Genomic DNA, 24,287 nt, shown 5'->3' with positions numbered 1-24,287 from the left:
GGACAGAAATGTAACACCTCATCTACTGTACACTGCCAGCGATTGTTGTTAACCTGTTGTCATGTAATGGCTAAAAAGTCCAATGGTACTCAGGAATTACATCAGCCTTCGCACGTTTTTGTGAAATCCATGTTTAATCTGTAAATGTAGTGATATGCCGTTTATAACCACTTAAAACCTATAGTTGACAGGGGTCCCCTAGGGATATATAGTGTACATGGTCCTCTTTATTCCTCCCCCTACAGAAAATATCTTGTTGTGTTGTAGATCTGCCATTTGTCCGAATGTTTGCCGATTATCTCTGAATGTTCTCCTATTATTTATGACATGCCCAGGATAGGGATTGATGTTAAACTGATGTAAAATTCTAACATGAGTACTTAATAATATGAGGCTTGGTTGGTTTGTATGAAATAAAATAAAAAAGCCACTCACGTGCCATGAAGCCTGAGTATGCAGAGGAGGATCCCACTTTTGCAAAACGGTTATAGTTATGGGAATTCATGTCCTTCATAACCTCTCGTACCACTTTGCTGAAAAATAAACAAAATAAAACTGTGTTTTTTATATTATTTGTGCTTCAAAAACAGCTTAGTTCACTGCGAAACATGGGCCATTTCAACATACATATCTCAGTTCAAAGTTCATTGGATATTCTAATCACACACCTGGCAGGCATGTTGAAGCGGAGGATGTCCTGGATCTTGGAGAGCATATATTTGTTCATTTCATGGGGCAGGTGTCCGATGGACAGGAGCAGATTTTTGACTTCCGTGTATGAAGGGTTGCTGCCAAGGATGACGTCTGCAGCAGCGGTTCTCACGTTCTTCTCATAGATCCGACGATTCTGGTGGTAAACCCTGCTCACTGTCTGTTTGACCTAGGATTCAGGTAGAAAGGGATGCGTAAAAGTAAAAATTAAAATCGATGAATTGATAGTCAACGGTTTTATTATATATATATATATATATAAATCCAGTTATCCATCCACATAAATGTTGCCTCTATCAGGCAAATGATAACATGATATACCATTAGCATCAATACCAATAATGCAGGCACACTTTGGTGGGCCTGTAGCCCTGTACTCAACATTGCACCATAGCATTCAAGTCACCTGCAGTACGCCTAAGCTAACAAAATAAATGATATCCTCTAAATTGTAGTCAAATGGGCAGGGTTTGGATGACAATATAGCCTTTGCAACATATTTTATTTTCATACAATAATATATAAATGAATATAAACTATATATGCATTTGATTTTCTTTAATTATCGATTTTGATCCTATTAACGATTAGTCAATGAATTGGACCCATCCCTGTTTATATTCAACAATAGTATTATGGGCTATTTATAGTATACTTAATCTCACAACCATGTCACTCAACAAACACATTTTTCAAATGTGACTAGCAGTTATTTTTGCAGTTGACACTAATGTAAGATTAAGTATAAATTCAGTTGAACACAGAATAGCATTTGATGTTATGTATCTTGTAACGTACCTCATCTGTAATGAGACTGAAATCATATTTCTGTAAGGAAGTAAGGGCAATGGTGCTGAGGGCCCCAACCTCAGATTCAGCATATTTGGTCAAGATTGGAATGGCCTCAGGGAGCAGCGAGTTCTTCAGAGCCAGTAGGTACATCTGGACCTCGTTCTCTTTCTGTGTGCTGTCAGGACCTTCCAAAAGCATCTTCTTCAGCTCAACCACCGTCTGAGAGGTAAACATAGACCCCGGCGTCGGTTAGATTTGTTTTTTTAAATGATTTTTCTATTCAGTGTATGTGTATGGCATGGAGGAAATGCTTCCTTGATTAAAATCTTGTTTTCCATCCAGATGTAAGTTAGAGACTAGATAACTTACAACTGACATTGCATAATAATAGATTATAATTAGATACAGTCAGTGAAGTTAATCATCGCACCGGCAAATCGCATCCTCCTTTGTCACAGAGCTTGCGGACCAGGGCCCCCATAATGATCACCACAGACTCTTTGATGTCAATGATGGCGACCTTTCCCATCTTTTCCTTAGAAATGTCCTGGAAAGGAAGAAACAGTTGTTAACTATAAAAAGTGCTCCTCAGAGCAGGTCTCTGTCAGGTCATGTAGGTTATTGCAGGTCAGCAATATTTGGAATTCGCCAATCAGGAATGGAATATGAGAAATCGGACGGATCCGTCTTGATCACTTGACTATAAGAGATCGGGCTATATCTTGCACCACCCCTTTTTAAATGGTTCAAATAGTCGATCTACAAGCTCACAACGTGTCGATGTAGATCGGCTAATTTAACTATTTCAAAATGTTCATCAAGATAGAAAGATATGACAAATACGTTTAGGGATAATGGGTAAGGTGCGCCCAAGATAGGGCCAAATGTGTATTGTGTTTGTAAGAGTAATATTTAGGGGCAAAAATCTGCCTCCTGTTGGCGCCATACTGTTAAATGGTTGGCATTCATTCCTCAATGTAGTGTGAATGTGCGTGCAAAGTTTCACCGCAATTGGATGATACGTTCATGATTTACAGCAATTTGTTCAAAACGGGCCACTATCTTGATTACATGACTAGAGATCATGTGTACCAATTTGCGTGAAATTTGGATAAAATGTTTTGCATAATTCCTGGTGGCGCTATAAAAGGGCAGATGTGAAAATGATGTATAATTATGTAAAGTTGCTCACCAGCAAAGTTTTAAGCAACTTCTCATTGGGATGTGATGCAAAACCGCAGGCATACAGGAACCTCTCCTGCAGAACCAAACTTTTGGTGTCTGTGAAGTTGAGGAACTCAACCATGGCGTCCAACGATGCAGAAGTCTGCGACGACGTGACAGCGTCTACTACCTGAGGTCTGAAAACCAGAAGGAAACAACTCAAATTAAGAGTGGCACATCATATCCTGAAGTAGACCTGGAAACCGCTGGAGTATGAAATAATTTACATACACCATATTTATTATGGGACTATGAGAGTGTGACAGATTCCTGTCTCCTAATCAAGTAGAGCTTGGGGGTCCTTGACATGGAAAATGTTTGAGAACCTACTGGTGTAGGGATACGAATACGATACAAGGCTGGCAGAAGTGAGAGGAGGGAGGCAGTGACAGACAGGTAAACAGTAGGATAGAGGCGGTGTCTGCTTACAGGGTTGTCTTGCTGGCACTCTTCAGCACTTTGAGAATCTCACCCTTGGAAGCCTTCCGAATGCTCTGGATCAGAGCCAGGAAGCTGCGGGGTGCCGTGGCCTTGGACAAATTGGCTGGTTCAAATTGTTTCTGATTGGCCTGCCAATGTTCAAGGAGCTAGCAGAGGAAACAGAGCAGGGAAGTTGGGAATCACACTAGTACAGAAATTCAATAAAACGGCAAAAACATACAGTATGGATGTATTTTCAGTGGATCTATGTGCGTGAGGGAAGTCAATAACATTTTTGAGTGGTGCTAGCCACTCCCATACACAGCAATGTGTGTCCCTGGCTGGCTGGGTCTGGTCTGTGTCCGTCCAAATATATAAATGGCGTTTGTTGACCACCAAGTGTCACACACACACACACACGCACGCTAGGGAGGAGGGCTTGTACAGTACAGTACAGTACTACAGCACCACTCAGTTCAGATGGGTCTGATTTTCAACTCATGATCATGTCTGTTGAAGTTAAATTATAGTTACATTATTGAAATCGCTTTTTAAATAGGTGTTGGGGACAACTATTATTATTAATGCAATTGCTATAACTTAAAAGCAAGCAAACAAAAAGTTCTGTTAATGAAACTGAAACATCACTCACTGTTGGACAGCCCTTGCACTTGGATTTGACTTTCTCGGCAATGATCCCAATGGCTGCCAGTTGGGGATCAAGTGATGCAACAACCTCAGGGACATCATTCCCAACAGCCTGCCCTGGCCCCGCCCCTGTTCCAACTAGTGTGAAGGCTTGTCTAGGTAACGAGAAAGTGTAATTCATAAATGCAAATTGCTTACATGGCTGCAAGCTAAAAGGGAAACCTTGCAGTAAATACTGTAAGTGTGATTCCTAAATGCTGTATTACCAATTCAACCCCCAAACTTACCTGGACACAACTTTAGCTCCTGCTGATTTCCGAGCAGTGACAGCAAGTATGTGTGTCTCCTCAGCCACAGCTGACCGGATGAAACCGTCCTCTAGCGTAAATACTGTGAGAGACCTGGACTTTTTGCTCACACCCAAGACCTGAAGGAAGGAGAACAAATTCAGTCATTAAAAAATATATTTTTGTGGTTCCTTCTGACAGAACAGCTGCATTCAGCTTAAGGATGCGTTTGCTGACTAACCAGACTGGGGGTGGAAAAACCAGTCTCATGGGTCCTGCATGTGTCCAGAATCTTGGTTCTTGTCACTTGGCCGTGTTCTGCCTTGTACTGGACTATACACCTCCCAGACACATCGTTCTGTTCCAAGATATAATAGAAACCATGTTAGTTTAGTTACAGTGCATATCTTCAAATAAACCATTAACATATTTAAAAAGCCACTTACCTCTATAACCTTTCCAGTATTGAGTTGAACTTGCAGCAAGCTGGCAACCCCTCTTTTTAGGTTCTTGATGACTGCAGGCTCTGTGCGATAGGAGTAGAATGCTCTCACCTAATGCAACAGCATAGAAAAAGAAACAGCTCCATTGAACTTTGGCTTATACTGCGTTTATATTACAATAACATTATTTTTGTTGTGGACCCAATTGTAATGGGTCCCCCCATTCTGACAAAACCAGCTAACTCCATTGGATCCTTAAACTGTCGATTAAACCAGCTAACTCCACCCCCTCTCACCACCTGATGCAAGTATCTGACAATATATAAAGTTACAATTCCAACTTTGATGTTATTTTAAAGTTTTCTTCATTTGCTGACAATTTTACATTTTGGAGTTTGCTGGTTTCTGCCCGACAGCAGAGATATACCGTATACTACACAGATCTGTCTGGTATCGATCGATTGATGATCTACAGACAAACAAACTAAATTTAACAAGATTATAATGAGGTCTAGATCACATCTGAAACTGTTGCTTCTTTGTTTTGTTGAGAACCAATTCCCTTTAGAGATACATAATGGTTATGTTTGCCACCAGTGGCCTTGGGTTTTGCAACATGTACTGATAACGAAACATTTGACAATAAATGTCAACAGAAATATGGATTTGGAGACAGAGTCTGTCAATGTCAAGTGTATAGTTATACAAAGTATGTAAAATGTGTTTACAAGTTAAAACTTTGTTTCACTTGATTGTTGTTGTTTTTTTTTAAGATATTTTTTTGCGGCTTACGCCTTTTTATTGATTTTTTAAGGGACAGAAAGTAGGCTGACAGGAAACGGGAGAGAGATGGGGGGATGACATGCGGTAAAGGCCGTGTCGGGTCCGGGAGTCGAACCCGCGGCACACCGCGACTGGATCACCAGTCCGGTGCCCAGACCGTTACGCTACGGCCTGGGCCTGTTGTTGGTTTTTTAACTACTTGTTTTTCCCTTTCATTTTCTCCCCAATATAGGCACTGCCAATTCCCTCCACGTGTGTACTGCATGCAGTCCCTGTCACTCGCTGCCAACCCCTGCTGTTGGCCTGTGAAGGCAGTAGACAACCACAGCCCTCCTCTGTTACACATGGAGGAGCCACCAGTCAGCATTTTTCACCTGATAGTGAGGAGTTTCCCCTGAGAGAAGCACAAAGTGCCAAGGTTCACACTATCTGTTGAACAGGTGCCCCAAACAACCAGTAGGTGTCACTAATGCAGTCCCACACACAGATATAAAAGGCCAGATACCTCATTGGCCACTGCAATTCATTGGAGCGACCTGTATCCCATGGAACTTGGAAGCACAGGCGGAAGTCAAACGGAAGTGCGGAAGGCAGGCTGACTAAGACTTGCCCCCCACCTGCTGCCTCTGATTGGCCTACCGAACGGCCACTCTGTGGCACATGCGGAAGCTTCCGTAGCTTCCTTCCCTGTAAGATGGCACTCGAGATACACACACCCCAGAGCCAAAGGAGGCGGCTACACCTTTCTATGTCTATGGTCCCCTACCTACCGGCTTCCCACCCATGGACACTGCAGACTGCCATCCCACCCCACTCAGGGCTCTGTGGTGGTTTTACCTCCATCTTTTCACTTCAGTGTTACATTATGGTAGATGTCCTTTAGCTTCTCCAACAACAAAATAAAGAAAGTCTTTGGGCTTACCTTTCCATTTCTTAGGTGCACCATAAAAGGCTTCACTAGAGCTTCTAGTCTGGTGTTCCCCAAGAGGCTTTCTGTCGTGGAGCCATGGAGGATGTTCTTTTCCTCTGATTGATGGGCTACATTATCAATCCTCACATTAGAGATCTGTTGTTGAGAGGGAGGAGGCATGTCAAATGATGAATGAATGTGTACACCTATCTATCCTTTCATGGTAAGTTTGCAGAAGATTTACACTTTTAGAAATGTTCCTACTCAGTACTGTACATGGCTGAATATTCATAACGTCACACCACTAGAATGTGTAGTTATGCTCACATACCGCCACTTGAATGAGCTGGTCATCCTCGCTATCTGGAGCTCTCCAAACCAGGTTAACGTCCACATCACTTGAAACCCTATAGCCAGAACTCCCCCCTTTTGACCCTTTGGCCTTGTCGACCAGGACCTCAGTTGTATAGGCGAATTTGTACAGCTGGTCATTGTTCAATCTGGGTCCAACGCCAGCACCTGAAGCAACAGAGAGAGAGAGAAAAAAAAACATTACAGATCACAGAATACACAGATGTGTGGAAATGTTAGCTAGTCCAAGTGACTCAATATGTTCAGGTTACAAAACAGCTATTCACATTGAAACCTGAAAATAAACTTATGGAAACAAGTCTATTTTCCCAGTTTAAATTAAGAAATTTGCTGTGTTACATCATTGTATGCAGTACAATGTGACTTTTAGCCTCATCATCTTTAGAATGCTGTCTGGGCCTCACTTCAAAAACAGTTAATTCTTTATAGGGAGAATTTAACCTAACAGTTGGTTTTACTTTCTTTTAGTGTCCTGTTGATGTCCCATATGAATCGTGGCAAGTTCACTAGGCCACAATCAACGGTCATTTAACTAGGTGTGTTTCAGCCGAGACCAGATACAATCTCTTTACCACACAGTGTAGTATGTTAGCTGTGACATTAGGACACAGGCAAAGACAGACTGACGTGTCCATTTTTTATTGCATCACCAGTCACTGAGAGATGTAGCCACTGTAAACGCAAGTTACACTGTCAAAGCAAACCAACCACCTTTAAATAGAATACTTGTTATTGCATTCATTCTCTTTACCTGAGAAAGACTCTTTTCATCCAGTAAACAAGACTTAACTTGTGATGTCATCAAACAACAGTTTCTGAAGTTATACTGAGAATGAATGGGGAACTATGACATCACTCCAGGTGATTTCCACTTTTTCAGTAGGCTACAGGATCATAGGGTGCTTCCCGGCTATTGTATGCAGCTGCATCAATAAAAACGAAATGTTCTACCAATCCTGTAATGTTTCATGAAGTGGAGCAATTCCACATTAGTCTTGATATTGATGATGGTAAGTTTCTCATTCATTCTGTCTGCTGACCAGTTGTGATATCAATCAATTGGCCTACAATTTGCCTTTACTATGAATGCATTGTGTATCTATCTATGTTACAGATCTGTACACTATGGTAGGCATATGTCTTGAAGGTTAATTTAATGAACAGGCCTACTTCATTCTCTGTTGGAACATTGTCTAAAAACAACACCATCAATGTTTCAGAAAATCTACAAATGAAAACACTCACCTTTAACTGAATCCAAGCAGGAGGATGCTATAAGAAAAAACAAAACAAGGGCTAACATAATGTGTGCTGTCTTTGTAACCAGTTGAATCAAACTGGTGAGAGTCAGTCAGAAGGAAAGGCCAGGCACGTTGAAGATACTACAATTATGTTTTATCTGAGGGGAGGGCAGACTCCAAACTCCACGCTCAAGTACTAAGTACGAAATAAACAGCAAATCATTAACTTAGTAGAGATGACCATCTACTACAATTGAGAGATGTAACATGATGCGCTATGGGGGCAGTCATGTCTCCGGTACTGCAACATGGACTAATCAATTTAATCTAATCTCAGTGATTGATTCATCAAAATGACAAGTGCGAATTTGCATGAAACGTTGAACTTTTTTCACGAGCTAAAGTTTTATTTTTAGAAAATAAAACAAATGACATCGCTAACGTTTGTCATTCCCGTACAATAATAGGCGTATCTGAATTGACATTGATTGGATTTGATTACCGGTATCAATTTATTAGTTAGCCTACCGTATAAAGAGCCGTCGCCATCTAGAAACCTTTCACCTAATTTCCTGAGACTCGGGGACGAGGAGGATGAATAAACAGACGCTACATTGTGGCTCTCACTTCGTGAATACCGGTAACTAGAAGGAAAAGGGGCTGTCGGTCTGGTCGTGTCGGTAAGGAGCGGAAGCCGGCATCAAATTACTGTGAAACGTGCAACCTCCACTAAATAGGTCGCCCCAATAAATAAATTATCATTGACGTTAGAGCCAGGACTGTTAAATCGGCGTATAAACTGCTGCATGCTAGCTGTTTCCCCCCCAAATAGCCCGGTTACGGGGTTACAAATACATACTGATGACCGACAATGACATAACAATGTAGGCCTACTAGACCTTTTGAGCTGTAATTGATCATGATGATGAAACATGAGGGTCAGACAATTTGGGGCAGTAACCCCATCAGCACTAGAGCACACATCTTTTTTACTCCATGTCATGTTTGATCCAGCTTTATCTCTCAAATAATCTTGCCTAGGGCTGGGCTATTTTGGTTTTAGAATTGATATGCTTTAATGTAGTCAGAGGCCTATATCCACATTTTACTAGGGCCTATGTGGATGAATGAGATTAGGATTGTGTACTCATTGCACTGAACAAGTCGTAATGATTGGATGGCACGTGACAATACTCACTGTATGTCTTATCATTTTTAATCAGTCTTCAGTGTACTTCCCTACAAAGCCAAAGTGCAGTAAGTAGTAACTATTATTATTTATTTTTTTCTTTTCTTTTTTGGGACACATTGACTTATTCATGTCTCAAAGGTCAAATAACAGAGAAGCACAATAAAGCATGCACATCCACTCACTGAGAAGGTGATTCAGAGGTTAGAATAATACAAAAGAAAGATAAGAACCGCACAGTGACTGGATGATGCTCCAAATCTTTAAAAGTGTATTAAATGGTACACCATGGACGTGACGTTTCGAGGATCAAATGTCACGTCCACGGTGTACTATATTTTTAAGCTTTGGAGCATCATCCAATGTGCAGACCTTATCTTTGTTTTCAAAGGTCAAATCAGCCTTCATGATTTTGAGGGATAAACAGATATAGGCTACCAATAACCTCTTTGTCTGGCCAATTGAATCATCTTAAGGCCTTTTTTTGTTCACTTTTACAGTAGGCTATATGGCTTGGTATTGTAAGAACATTCTATGAGCTCCTGTAGTACTATCATCAACAGCTCCAAGGAATGCTCTCCTTTGAAAGAGAGTAAATATACAGGTATACCGATAAATAAACACAGACATAACCAGCACGACATTTATACATGGTAATTACATTTTAATTTGTGACAACACGACGATAGTGGCAAGTAAAACCCACTTCCTGTTCTTTTACACTTTCACTTCTGTCACAAGCTCATAGAATTGTCTAGGTTATTTATACCTCAACCATGATCGTAAAAGGAGTGGAACAGAGTTTCCTCCCCTTTTCTTATGCTGTGATTATGCAACTGCACCTTAAATTACTTTTTTTAATCTTTATTGCTGCTGCAAAAATAACCTGATCGTGCCATGTTTTCCAGTTGCAACCATACCCTGGGCCTGGACTGTCCAGGCACCTTTGATTGATTGAGTTTGCAGAATTACAGTACATTTCAAGCACAACTCAATACAAAAACTGTCAACTGTGAGTGGACGACCAAATAAAGCATTACACTTGTTTACAAGAGGGGTCCACCTTGTTTAATTCATCATAACATTTAGAGACGTACAAATATACACTTCTATATAGCCAAAAACAAGAAATCATCATAGAGGGGGTAAGAAGGGAAAAAAACATATACAGTGAGCGGAAAAAGGGGCCAGTTTCGAATTGCAGCCGTCCGTAGGTGCCCTTTGAGAGCGGTTTTGAAGGAGTTTGAAGGAGACCTATGCTGCTAATCCAGCCTGAGAGTGTGTCGCAGGTTCACACTCAAGACACACTATATATGGCCAAATGAACCCTGGCCATGGCGATGAAGCCTGGCCATACCTGTTTTTCATTGTGCATGTTTTGGTCAAAGTTGATCCCATGCCAAAGCGACAGCACTCGCCCAGCAGTCTTCCGTCACCCAGGCGGATGCGTGCACGCGCCGAACTGCCCCAGCAGCGCAACCTCCACACTCTCACGGAGGACTGCCGACGATCGGCGCCACCGTCTGGCCAGGGAACGCCAGCGGAACGGGATGCCCTAATCCTAATACAATCCCTGTTATGCCTATACTGTATGGAGATCCCTGATGTCATCAATATTAAGCCCATATATGGGAATGGCAATATTGTGACAGTCTCATGATTAACCAGTGTGGTTGCCGCGACACGAGTCACACTTGCAAATGAACCAAGTTGGTACAACATATGGATTTCCATATGTGGAGCTGATAGTCATGCTAAATTGCCAGCGCTCGCCCAGCAGTCTGCCGTCACCCAGGTGGAGGCGTGCACGCGACCTTGTGCGACCTCGCTTCTCGCCCCCAGGGCGTCTTACTGGTAATAATCAAAGTCTACAAGTAACTAGTAACTAAAGGTTACAAAACATGTAGTGGAGTAAAAGTACAATATTTGACTGTGAAATGTATAGTGCAGTAGAAGTAAAAGTACCAAAAATTTGACATACTCAAGTAAAGTACAAATACCTCAAAATTGTACTTAAGTCAATGTACTTTCATCACTGTTTTTCCCCATCGCAAGTCCTCAACCAGCACAATGCATTTAGAAGATACATCTATGCAATGTGCTCTGTACAATTAGCCATTTACAAATTCAGTAACACTTCTTTGAATTTGAGTTCTTATGATCAGATTCATCAATAACAAATTATATGAATATTCAATAAGTTAGTAGTTACTGCGAGAGTGAGGTCTAGCCAACTCCAACTCGGAAAATTCAATAAGACACGCCTAATTACAAAGAAACATTTATTCAGACATATTTACAACTTTTCAATATCCAGTTATTTACATGAATTAGTAACACAAATTAAAGTACAGTACATTTTATAATCACAAGTATGGCGTAATCACGGGTATGGCACATTTATAATGAATGTGATCCATAAATACAGACAATTTAATCAAGGTTTTAGTGAAAAAAAGATAGCTGACACCAGATCTGACCTGGCTGTGGTACCTGTTCAAAACCAATGGCAAGACTATTTAGTGAAGATTTTCACCATACAGAAAAGGTAAAGGATTGCTGTGCTTGCAATGCTGCAGCAGGTTTCATTGCAATAGAAACATTTTTTGGTGCTGTTCCACATGGTCTCTTTCCATACGAACACCAACTGTAGCACAGAGCTGAGCCATAGAGCCTTTTTTAACTGAGCAAAATGTCTTAATCCATTTAAAGGTATTGAATACAAAATACAATTATATTTACAGTGCATTATTTGAGGAGTTCTCAAACTGGAAGCGATACAAAACCAACAATGTCATCAGAAATAAAAAGTACATGTCAATTTGTATTTCAAAGAAAACGCTGGTGCGAGACTCTTTCTGCTCTGTATTCAATCCTACTGTATGTTGGAAATGTATGTCTATGTTGAGGTATACCACCTATAGGGGAATACAATCATCAGCCTTGGACATAAGCTTAATAACTACATTACACTTCAGTTCAAATCTTAATGTAGGCAGACTTCATCAAGCAAATGTACATAGACTTTCAAAATACATAAAAGAAATATGAATGAACAAAATGACGATAAAATGAAATAATGTGCAAAAAGCGGCACACCACATGCAAAAAAGCATATTATTTTTTTAGCTGCTTTAGAACGCGATAAAAATCTAATCTAAAAAACAAACAAACAAAAAACCTGTACCTCATGGATTAACAGATCCCATCTGTAAGCGTTCAGGAAAGGGCCACCTCTAGTGGCCATTGTCTCAGATAATGCACCTTGTGCCAAACAATGTTGCTAGCTACTCAAATTATCTTTGCTATATGACCTTGCTAGACAAGTTATAAGGCTGTAACTGCATATCCTTCTGAGAGAGAATGGGGAGGTTCAAAGTCAAACCTTGCTTTTTCTTAAATCTGTCTTATTTATACAGTATAGAGACTTTTTCTATTTCAATTATCCCTCTTAATTCAGAAAACCTAGAGGTACGTCAATGCCTACCTAGCTGTGTCTATTGTTCCCCCTTTTAATTACATGTTACATGTACATCGGTTTCTGTGACACAAAACACTGCTAAAATACTACAAATTAAGAATGAGAGCCTCCCCTAAATTTCCCAATACTTATGTGTTCAAATACAGTGAAAATGGATAGAGGTCTAATACCATTTCTCTGCATGTAAGTTCCATTAAACATTCCACAAAGTGCTAACCAGCCAATTCACTCTGTACTGTAGATGCTATCTTACAAATATTATAAATACTTACAGTAACATTAATGAAATACAGTTAAGAGAGCCAATGTCCTATCAACAGACAATAGGCATGCAGTGCATTTCCAGAACCGCTTCACCTGGTACAAGAGCCTTACATGCAGTGTTAAAAACTGCAATTGTGGGGGGGGGGGGGGGGGGGGGAGCAATGGCCTATTCTTGACTAAAACATCCTCAGAGATAAGATGTAGTATTGTGTTAACTGTTTTGCTAACATCCTTTATTGGCCAACTTATGCCTTAAGACCTGATGCTTATGTGCAATGATTTTGTACAGCATCAATATTATTCAATATGGTTCTAAGGGAACTTCATGACTTCTCTGAATTTGCACATGATGCAAAATTAGACCACAAATAACCCCCAGAACTGTACTCGTACAGGACATCTCATGTAAGACATTTAATTTATCCCACTTCCATGGCTGCATCCAAACTGAAGAGACCTGTAAATTAAGGGAATTTGTGCATAAATAATCCACTGTAGAAACCAGTCAATATTAACACTTGTAATGATAATTGTTAGACATAATAACACAGCTTACATAGCACTTCCTTCTTGATTGTTGAGATGATGCTAGAAGACTTAGGTAAACAAACTGTATGAGACATGAGAAAATAGATGTATTATCAAAAAGATACACAATGACATTTACAGTTATACTTAATTTACTACTATACTTGATATTTTTAATATATAAGTGATTGACGCTTACCAGCTCTCTCTCACTGCTTCAATGTCACTCACTAGATTCTGTGCTAAACAGATTCCAAAAATCTGAAACCGAAAAAGAAAGGGAATGCAAACCCAGATGTTATAATAGAAAAGGCATAGCATACTCGTTAATATAAATGTCGAGAGACATGAGATTCCTGAAAAGGTGCTAACCTGTAATAATGCAATCCCAATAAAGATGCCTGCCACCACCGTGAGGTTGTCTTGGAGCCACTTCTCAAACTGAGGGACACACCCTTTGATGTAGATGAACGTCCTCTGCTCAGAATCCTAACGACACACAACATAAAGCAGTAATTCTCAAACTGTTTTTTTTAAAGTCCCCCCAGTTTGGTATGCATTATAGTCCATTTAAAATGAAATACTTAAATTCTCAGATTGCAGCTTTATATAAAGTATTCCTGGCCCTCTTTGATGTTACCCAGATGCTGTAATACAGTTGGATCATTGTTTCCAAGCTCGGAATCTTTGAAACAAAACAAAAAAGTCACATACTCTAGTCTAGTGTACGTGTTTCTCTTTATTTTAAAGTCAACATAGTCAAAGTCAAACGTAGCGCTTCTTTTAAAGTTTCTGAATCAGGGCCACTTTTGGGCTGCCGAGAAGTGGTGAGATGGTTGGGCCGCGTTTCAGATTATGTTTAATTGTCATTTTATCAATCAATTGATTGTGTTGCGGCTTGGATCACTGAAACTAATGACGTAGTATACTTTAAATTCCTATTTATTGGTGTCAAGGTTTTATCACATTTCATTATTTTATCATCCTTATTTATTTTATGGCAGTCATTCGGGGTCCCACTTGCATTCTCCTCACGCCACGGCCCACCAGTGGACCCTGGCCCATGGGCTGCATTAAGCCACTATGGAGTAATGCCAAATGTTGGGGGAGGGGTTTCAAAACATTGCTTCTGCATGAGTAATCCAAGGCCATGGAACTGAAGGAGAAGCAGCAGTGTACTCTGAAAACCGTGGAGTGGGAAAGGGCTGAATGAGCAATATTGTGGCTATAGGGTGGGGTACCTGATGACCTCATGCAGCCAAACAAGCTAGCTTGACACTATTTTAAGTAATAAAAGCATTTCTCCTAATCTTTCCAATTTGCACTTGTATTACAACTCATAGGTACCTTGCTTTATCTGTTACATGGGCATGAACAGTAATTCGAACTAATGGTTTTAATTAAGAATTGCTGATCAACAAGGTCACTGCAAGACCACAATTGGCATGTGTTTGGGGGAGGGAGGCCAGGCGGGTAAAATGATAAATTATATTATGATACGTAGCTTGCGGAGTTAGTTCAGTCAGATATAGTCGAGCGGCTTCATGCTGTGCTCAAGGGTGCATATAGTATATATTCGAGGGGTTAATATGCTGCATTACTATTCAGTGTTTGCAAGATCGACCCACATGTCATTCACTGATGTGGCAGTCAGCTGACCATTGGACAGGGTATTTAAGCTCACCTAGACTGGTTCTTCCTGCCTTCCTTCTGCATATGGTTCCTGGTTGTTGTTTTGTGATGTTTGCTCCAACCGCCACCCCAGCACCAGGGCTCTGTTATTTCTGTTCCCCATGGGGGGGTTGTTATTGTATATCTATCTCCCTGCTCTTAATGTTTAATGATGGTGTTTAATTGTGCAGAGCAAGGAGAAAAATGTAGCAGAGCCGAACGCCAAGATAAAATATTATATGCACACTTGTATTCTCATTCTATAATAAATATTGGTTAAATTTATTCGTGAGTTATCTGACTGAACTGTCACTGTACATATTCCTACGGGCTGGGGCAGCACCTGTCAGCAGGGAGGAGTATGACAAAGGCCCATGTCCTCCTGGTGGGGGCTCCTCACTGAGTCAGTGGGATACAACAGCAGTGACAACAGAAATGAGGGTGAGGAAACAATTGGCATAATGACTAAATTGGGGAGAAAAAGGGGTAAAAATACTAACCTGACTCTGCCAGATGGGGGCGGTATTGGGTAACCATGTTCCCCAACACAGCAACCATCTGGGATCTCTCAGGGAGTTGAGCTAACACCAAACCAATCAGCGTGAGCTAAGGGCGGGATATGTGCGAAACCGGATGTGAAGCTATATAGACACGTCAATATGATTGGTTGTGTTTGCACGCCCACACGGTGATAGACAGACGGTCCCATCCAATCATCTACCAAGTATCTTGAAAAAAAGGAACAGCCCCGTCATCGAATTTGCTTCCGAGATCCCAGATCCCAATAAGCTGTGAAACAAATTTGTGTAGCAAGCTTCTTGGATCTGGCAGCGTCAGGTTATAAAAATACCCCCCAAAAAATTTATATATATATATATATATATATATATATATATATATATATATATATATATATATATATATATAATGATAATTGAAATCTTTCTTTGATTAGTTATCAAAGAAACTTGCTTTTTCTATGCTTATAAATTATTCAATTTGTAGAAAAAATTATCAATAGAATAATAAGAAAATAATTGATAATTGCAGCTCTGTTATGGTGGAAGTTTAGTTTTAGAAGTTGGGCTCAACCTCCTTCATAATGTGTACAGCCCCATTATGCAATACACAAAATGTAAACTATGCAACTCACAGGTTTTGCTCGAATGTCGTATCCACACTGAGTATTGATGACATCCTCCTGTGAACAGAAGAGGGAGAGTTTTCACATATGGTAGTCAACACATTTGGGTCAGACTGGACTGAAGTCATAATATATCATAAAGGCAAATGGCAAATTACTGTATGATTCAGCTTGTTTTACAGTGATCCAACTGTGTAATTAGGATTTGCACAAGCAATTCATTGCTTGCCTCCCTCACACAAATCCTGCATAGTGTTCAACTAAACATTGGGGCAATAGACTACCAGCAGCATATATGGCGTATATGGCATTACTTTAGATTCATTTGCATTAGCATTCAGCTGGCAGAATCTGAGAGGAATAACCACAGAGTTGTGGAGGTCCTGTTGGAATGCTGCCATGACTGTTGAGTGCTGAGAGATGTTGTTTCTGGAGGACACAGATAAGTAAGCTATCTCCCACAAAATACTTCCCCTTTCAACTTCCGTAAGTGTTCTTTTTTTGCCAGGTGCTTGAAAAGCGCCTGGACTATATTTGCTACTTCTCTACTAGCGACCGTAAAGACGACCTTAGTAGACACCTTTTCATGATTGGCTGCCTCTAAGCCCATCTGACGGCATAAAAACCATACATTGATCGATGCAACGTGACGTTGGACGAATGGAGCGAGTGGCAGCAAAAGCTAATGTTATGAGCTAACTGAAGCTAGAGGAAAGCCATAACAAATGCAGTGAGTGAACGAACAAAAGAACGTCGGAAAACTAACGAAAACAACGGGCGGGAGGTTGTGACAGAGAAACATAAGTAAAGTAAAAAAATAAATATTAATAATAAAAAAGGGAAGGGAACCTGGCAGTTATGACTCGAGTCATTCTTGTTTTTAACCCAGTACAGTGACATTTTAACCAACCATAAATTCTATGTCCTACCCGGATTTGAACGCCGGTCTCCTAGCTTGGAGACCATACTTCAGGCAGTACTACGTATACTCGTTATATTTCCATACTTTTCCATACAGATTGGTTAAAATAAAAAATAGATTCCGAATCGCAGCTTCAACTCTTTCACACAATAACTCTCAGTCAGTGAGCTAGAGCGAGTGCATTTTCTGGCAACGGCATCAGCCGTGGAACACCCGCGACAGGCGGTAGTGTTTCTCGGCAGCATCAGTCCGACACTCTACCCTAAACCCTAAATCTAACCATAACCGCAAGCACGGCGCAACTGCACTGCCACGGAAACGAGCGGCAGTCGAGTGTCTTAGCTGTGTCCCACCCCCCCTGCCCCCATACATATCCCCCGGGCCATGGCAGCTAAGGCCCCCCCCCCCTCCCCTCATCGTCACGGCTGATGCCGTTGCCGGAGAATGCACTCACTCCTTCTGCAGTCGGTTGTCTGTTCTGTGATATATTTTACTGTACATACCGCTGGATCTTTGGTGCAGCAAGAAAAGGGCACTCCACATTTCTCTCGACTTGGATTGGTGTCAGTGCAGTTGAAGTAGATGTTCAAATTCCAATCATCAGCTCCGAAGGCCCCACAACACTCCCACTAGAAAGTCGAAAAGGCACAGTAAGACCTGGCACATAAGACCACAGTAAGACCTGGCATGAGATATGTCCTTATTGAGTCCTACTACTGGTATGAACAGCCTGGGGTTCAGATTTCAGACCAATGTACAATAAATGTCAAAATGAATGAGGTCAATTCACGACTGTGTGAAGAAAAGCACTGCTCTCACATATTCCTGGGTGAAATCTATTAGGTTCTGCAGGTCAATGTCATCTCGGTAGGCCCGGATGTTGTTGTTGATGAAGAAGTTCAGCTGGTCCTTGATCCAGTCCTTGAAGACGAAGGCCAAAACTCCGGCAGTCAGCTCCAGGAAGAAGATGATACCCAGGAACACAGAGAACTAAAAAAAATACAGCAAAGCTTGTTATTCTCTCCACTACAACATTAGTGCTGCTGTATATAAGAGAACCTTCAAATCTAAAAAACAATGATTGGATCTCCAGTGTAAAAATGCACTCTTACAGTACAGTATATGATTGAGGAAGTCGGGTGAGAGGCCGTGATGGGGCAGTGCTCAGATGCAACAGTGAATACCTGCAATTATTGGAGCCGATTTGCGATTGAGCAAGCAAACTGAACCAGGCTTATGTTTACAATTATGGCTTTATCTGTGCAAACTGTCACCCATCCACTCCTACTCCTAAACTGCTTCAAGTGGAACAAACACTGCAATCCTTGCTCTGGATTAAGAGCGTCTGCTAAATGCCTAAATTGTAATCCTGCAATTGCAGCATATGATCTAACCTTGCAGGTACACCACTTCCTTCCTTACAAGTCATAAGTACATGTATTTAAGTACTATACTTAAGTACAATTTTGAGGTATTTGTACTTTACTTGAGTATTCCCAATTGCCGGTACCTTTATTTCTACTCCACTACATCTCAGAGGCAAATATCGTAATTTTTACTCCATTACATTTATTTGAAAACATGAGTTACTATAGTTACTTTGTAGATTTTGATTATTATTACAAAACATACAGTAACCACTTCAGCCCTATTCGGCCATTTGAAAATAGCTGCAAATAATTAAAAAAGTAAAACATTTGAGTACTTTTCCCACCACTGCTTCCTTCACACAGGTCCTCTGTGCCTCCCATCCCTACGCCAGTGTACCCTGACCAACCTGCCAAATGACCTAGACTCTATCCCCTCCTGCCTCCCAGGCTGCAGAAAGACTGCTTTCCCTCAGTCAGGACTGCAGAATCACTCCCCATCTTCTGCCGCAGTCTCTTCTCTTCTCTTAACTCTACCTCGTGCCCTATAGCACATTTCCTTGTATTTTCTTGTTACCTGTTCAGATATGCTATGTACTTGATTTATATAGTATGATGTTTGCTTGTCCAGAAACACTAAGGCCCTCATTTATTAATGCGATTTACACCAAAACATGGGTGTAAATCACCACCATTTTCGTTTTAATCAATCACTCCATAAATGTTGATTATGACTGCCTTTCCCGGCAATCTCTCATTAACGTGGCATCACTTACAGCAGTCCGACTCACGGGGGATTGCCTACATGACTGCTCTAACGTGCACTGACTCTCCGCACGTCCAAACACTGCTGTTTCTTTCCAGTGTGCGATGCGGTGCGCTGTGCGTGCGCTGACATGACTGGCAGCGAGGGAAACTCTTTTCTTATTGGATTTCCACACGTTTGTTTGGTTGTATTCCAGTTGTTTGTTGTCAAATTGGGGCGTTCTGGGATCAGCTGTATAGGATCACTTGATAAATGCCACGTTTAAGGCAGAATTTACACATTGATAAATGAGGGCCTATGTATGCTATTTATTTTAGACAATGATGGGTGAATCGATGCACATAATATAAATCGGACCACACTCAGGAGAGCTGTTCCAACTGCTCTCACTTCTACCCTCTTAAAAGAACATGAGATTCGGGAACATGAGATTCGGGAATGTGTGCAACCATTGACAGTTTTCAAATTGACTGGGGAAAGTAGAAAAAGGTTGCGTTCTGGTTGCTTGAATGGGCAAGAGGGTTTTCATAGATATGATACTAGATGAGCTGACCCCAAGTTACAATTAATTATTGGGTAGTACACACACACACACACACACACACACACACACACCTCCTCGCTCAACTCAGCTCGCCCTGTTGCAAACAAGTGTGAGCTTGATCATGGTGTCATCCACAGTAACAGTTTTTGTATTGACTTGTGCTTTCGTTTGAAATTTACCCATTCTACATACTGTGAAATAAAGAATCACTCAATCAGTGTTAAAGTTTGCAACTGCTAGTTTGCTGAAGATGACAACTGTGCAGAGCCTGGTCGAGTGTGGCAAAGTGGTGCTCTTTCCATCTCGCACTAGCCTGATTTGGTGCTCAGTTTTGTACAGAAAAGTCACAAAACTGCACAAGCGCTGTTTGGATATATGCCAGTAATGCCACATTTAAGAAAAAAGAGAGGCTGCTAACAACTCCTACCCACCCAATGCAACAGGGATCGGTAGGCGGTAGACGACAGCAGGATTTTAGTCGATATGTTAAAATCAGCCATCAGCCAAACACGATTCTTGCCAACATGAACTCTTGTTGACTCGATCTTACACTGTCTTTGTAAGTCGCTCTGGATGAGAGTGTATGCTAAATGTAGAGCTGGGCGTAAAACCAACCTAAAATATATTAAAACTGATATTTAGAACCAATAACCGACTTCATCTTGCTCGTGTAGGTTAATTGATTAATCGAGAAGCAGGTTATTTAAATCAAGAATGTTTTTGGAATTGACTAAATTGATTAGTCTGAATAACCACTTAATGCATTATACTTCACTGTACAATGTGAAGTACAAAGTAGTGCAAATAGCCAGTCTACACACACAATGCATTGCACCATGACAAATTGTTACCTTGTAGATCTGCTATTTTCACTATTAAAAAAGTAATACTAACCGTTCATGAATCGTAGTCGAGGCAAAGGCTTGAAATAATCTTGATAATCCAGCCCAGCCCTAGCCAAATGCCAAAATTGTTATTGCCGTTTTAAACTTACAAACTTCAGCAGGAAAGAGTTTTCTCGCAGCGCTCCGATGCAGCCAGCGAATCCCAGGATGAACATGACACCCCCCACCACGAGGAAGAGCCACACAGGGTCAAATCCCCCCAGGTCTGTGATGGAGGAGATGTTGGACAGCACGCCCTAGTGATGAAAAAATGTGTTTTGACTGATTAACTGGTGGTGTGTCGGTGATGATGGGAAATTACAATGCTTTGTGCAGTAATTTGAACTCTACGAAAATGTGCACACTCTACGTAAAGCGCTTTGGATAAAAGCGCTATTATAAATGCACCATTCACCATTTATTATGTGGCGAAGAGATTTGGTGTAGAGGGAAATATTGGCGGACCTATAAGCCGACGCCTCGGGGACCCCCCCGTCAACTAGTACAAATTTTGCTTTGGGTGGAAACATTGTCCAAAACCGTTACTCTTCAGCAAAAAATAAAAAAGATAACTGTGTTCCAATGGATGCAATGGATTTGTTATTTAGTCACAAGCTATTTCATTGGTTCAATATTTATGAAACCCATAACATTGTCAGAGAGAGCGGAACTATTGTACGATGAAATAGGGCATTAATTTATGATTAAACATACAAAGTTGAAATATGGACATGGTTGCACATAAATATAAGACAAGGTTTCTGCCCGACAGCAACGATATCGTGGTTAGACTAGTACATTTCTGAAATGCAGTAAAACTCAGGGACACAGCATCCATCCATCTACTGTACAGTATCTCTTTCTCTCTGAACACATGAATCTGTGAAATGCATGAGATGTCATAGAAGCTATTGTGTACTGTAGAAGGGCTTCCCACAGGAAAGCATGACATTCCTTTCTGTTTTAGTAAGGCCAGGAATATTCTTTTCACCCGTCTCATGCAGACGGATGGGCGTACACCACTAGTCTTAAATTTAATGACCCTCTTCAGAAACTCCCACAGGAGTATTATGTTGACTGGATGTACTCTGTCTCTGACCTTCTATGTTGCAGTTATAACGTGCCCAACTTTATTCTGTGTTTGAAGACCTTTTGAATGAAAGGTTCTATGACATTTGCACTTGAGACCAGATTCTACAAATGAATGTCTTCTAAATCCTGACAGTTTTCTGAAAAACCCATGTTTCTATGTCAGTGGTTCTCAAACTATTTCATGTCAAGGACCCCAAAAATTATATGTATTTGGCCGCTGGACCCCCAACTGAACATATGTTGTTTCAGGGACCCCCCAGAAGCAAAGATTTCAGTTAAAAACGTTTGCTCTGAAAGAATATATATTCAAAGAAATTGATCTACAAGCAGATCTACAAGCTCATAGCGTGGCTCTCTGTGCCGCGCTATGAGCTTGTAGATCTGCTATTTTCAATAGCTAAACTATAACATAATGCTTAAAACACCATAAGGGGTTTGAATGAATGGGTTAAATCCCACCTGACAACTTACACATAGTGGTGATACAGTATGAATGAACCCACCTTTTCACTCCATGCCCACAACCCAATGCCAAGGAATGCCACTCCAAGTAACTGAGAGAGGAAGAGAAAGAGAGAGTGACAGAAACACCAGAAGATTATTTCACACTGATTGTTGCAGCATATGTTCTCCATTATAATCTAGGTGTAACACAACAACTATGCAAAAATGACTATGCAAGCTGTGCTTCATTTACTGAGGTCTAACAAGAAAACTGTACGTTTGCCAGGACAGACATTGCAGGAATGTGTTAATGAAGCAATAGTTCGTTCCTGGCAATATTATTGGCAAATAAATAGCATTTCAGGTCTGAAGTATTAGCAGGGGGATCCTACTAGGGTGCAAACACACACACACACACACACACACACACACACACACACACACACACACACACACAGAGAGAGAGAGAGATAGAGAGAGAGATGTTTGTCTTTTTATACTGAATAGCATACACAAGATGGCTTATACCCGCATCAAAGCTATAGTTCAGTATAATTATCAATTACAGTATGTCAAAATTACAAACAAGCAGTGTTGTAACATATTTTGTTATAAGCAAGTGTAAGAGCGCTGCCATGCTCTGCCTATCTATATCATTCAAGCAAAAGTTAATTAATTGCTCCCATACTGTTGAGTTTAATCTATTCTATTGGATCAGTATAGCAGGTGAGGTGACGAACAGTGGATGGTGTTTCCATGACAACACATCAACAATAGACCATATGCCTCAAGGATAACACAAATCTCCATACACTGGTTATTGTACAATATTGGAATTAATACATGTATGTATTATCAGATTACAATACAGACTATGGTCATATGATTTTAATTTTCAACATCTAATGGAAGGATATAGAATAGAATAGAATATTGTTTCTCAAACACCACAGGCATAACCTTTGCCTTCTTGTTCTTCAGTTCCGTCTCAGTTCACTTCTCACCCATATTGAAGAAAGAGCGAGCACAATCAGAACAAGGCTTTCAAGTACAAGCCATATAAAGTAGTAATGTAAAGTAAAGTAGTAAAGGCTACACTACACCACAGTGTGTGTGTGTGTGTGTGTGTGTGTGTGTGTGTGTGTGTGTGTGTGTGTGTGTGTGTGTGTGTGTGTGTGTGAGAGACGTGTGTGTGTGTGTGTGTGTGTGTGTGTGTGTGTGTGTGTGTGTGTGTGTGTGTGTGTGTGTGTGTGTGTGTGTGTGTGTGTGTGTGTGTGTTTGTGTGTGGGCCCTGGTCTTTAGTATACAGTATGTTGTTGACAAAGAAAAACATAAATGAAAGCTTGCTTGGGAGTGACACAGGAAGCTAGTGCACAGAAGACAGAACTAAGCCTGCCAAACACTATTTAGTGTTTAAGTGATGTACGGTAATCACATGAATCTCATGAAAAGAAGTAGGGGGAAAACCTAGCATATTGGAAAATATGAGGCAAGCATGTCTTGAATTTCTAATGGCAGTCTGCATATTTCTGCATATAACACTCTACAAATAGGGCAGCCATAACCCCCTTTTGGTTTTCAGCAGGCTAACAAATCAAACAAACAAAACATACATCAAAATGGGAAAAGCCATAATTGATTATCCGTTAATCCTTGGAAATGTGTGAAATAATTTATGTTTAGGACATGTCAGGCCCAAAACCGCAGACAACGGGGCTATATGATGCAAGCTACTTACCCAGAATATTATATTGAATCCAAATATGAAATATTTGATGCAGCAGCTCACTTCATGAGCCTTGAAATGCTTTCCTGACATCATTGTCTGTATTTACAAATGTCAACCGCAGTAGAAAGAATTACATCTGTGGTCCCTGTTTGACAGATTGGTTCTGGAAATCCAGCCTTTATGGTTCGACAAATGCGTCGTCAATTATTGCTCAGCGTTTTAATTACAAACCACATCTTGCGTCTCGATTGCCGAAGGTCTTGATGGCTGATGCCCCCGCGTTACAGTAATTCTACTTGGAAGCTCTGTCATGTGTGTCGTGTAAAACTCGGAGCAAAAGGTACAGTATAAATCCCATGAAACCAACCAGATCAAAACCGCTCGTCTTCTGCTTCTATCTGGTCCATGATCTAGACATGGCTGTTATTTCA

The 24,287-nt window shown here is 40.8% G+C and overlaps 2 protein-coding genes across 2 annotated transcripts in view; both read right to left on the bottom strand.

Moving 5' to 3' along the window:
• mttp (microsomal triglyceride transfer protein) overlaps positions 1 to 12,212 on the bottom strand; it is a gene marked incomplete at its 5' end in the record, with an annotated part of 17,904 nt that extends 5,692 nt beyond the window's left edge. The window contains 15 exons of the mRNA XM_083764492.1: positions 436 to 533; positions 669 to 880; positions 1,510 to 1,722; positions 1,934 to 2,050; positions 2,696 to 2,864; positions 3,157 to 3,314; positions 3,800 to 3,950; positions 4,083 to 4,222; positions 4,324 to 4,440; positions 4,529 to 4,636; positions 6,231 to 6,374; positions 6,550 to 6,737; positions 7,836 to 7,862; positions 8,360 to 8,475; positions 12,208 to 12,212. Coding sequence (XP_083620618.1) covers positions 436 to 533; positions 669 to 880; positions 1,510 to 1,722; positions 1,934 to 2,050; positions 2,696 to 2,864; positions 3,157 to 3,314; positions 3,800 to 3,950; positions 4,083 to 4,222; positions 4,324 to 4,440; positions 4,529 to 4,636; positions 6,231 to 6,374; positions 6,550 to 6,737; positions 7,836 to 7,862; positions 8,360 to 8,475; positions 12,208 to 12,212 — 1,963 coding nt within the window. The remainder of the gene's footprint in view (positions 1 to 435; positions 534 to 668; positions 881 to 1,509; positions 1,723 to 1,933; positions 2,051 to 2,695; positions 2,865 to 3,156; positions 3,315 to 3,799; positions 3,951 to 4,082; positions 4,223 to 4,323; positions 4,441 to 4,528; positions 4,637 to 6,230; positions 6,375 to 6,549; positions 6,738 to 7,835; positions 7,863 to 8,359; positions 8,476 to 12,207) is intronic.
• LOC310859345 (tetraspanin-5) lies at positions 11,289 to 24,287 on the bottom strand. The gene is made up of 10 exons (XM_083765828.1): positions 23,866 to 24,287; positions 22,187 to 22,237; positions 20,702 to 20,848; positions 17,850 to 18,020; positions 17,534 to 17,659; positions 16,118 to 16,165; positions 13,666 to 13,782; positions 13,493 to 13,554; positions 13,322 to 13,375; positions 11,289 to 13,222 (listed from the first exon to the last, which is right to left on the bottom strand). The coding sequence occupies exons 1-9, from the start codon at positions 23,947 to 23,949 to the stop codon at positions 13,363 to 13,365; spliced, it is 819 nt and encodes a 272-aa protein (XP_083621954.1). The 5' UTR covers positions 23,950 to 24,287; the 3' UTR covers positions 11,289 to 13,222; positions 13,322 to 13,362.

This window comes from Protomyctophum parallelum (assembly GCF_964188405.1).
Source record: "Protomyctophum parallelum genome assembly, chromosome: 5".
Classification (NCBI taxonomy): domain Eukaryota; kingdom Metazoa; phylum Chordata; class Actinopteri; order Myctophiformes; family Myctophidae; genus Protomyctophum; species Protomyctophum parallelum.
Note: the sequence above shows the minus strand (reverse complement) of the source record. Positions and strands in the feature narration are given on the sequence as shown.

Excerpts from the sequence above, each read along its gene's own strand:
- LOC310859345 (XM_083765828.1), bottom strand. The coding sequence starts at position 23,949 with ATGATGTCAGGAAAGCATTTCAAGGCTCATGAAGTGAGCTGCTGCATC. Across the intron at positions 17,660-17,849 it reads TAGATTTCACCCAGGAATAT|TGGGAGTGTTGTGGGGCCTT; the intron begins GTGAGAGCAGTG and ends TCGACTTTCTAG. Across the intron at positions 13,555-13,665 it reads TTGGGATTGCATTATTACAG|ATTTTTGGAATCTGTTTAGC; the intron begins GTTAGCACCTTT and ends TTTCGGTTTCAG.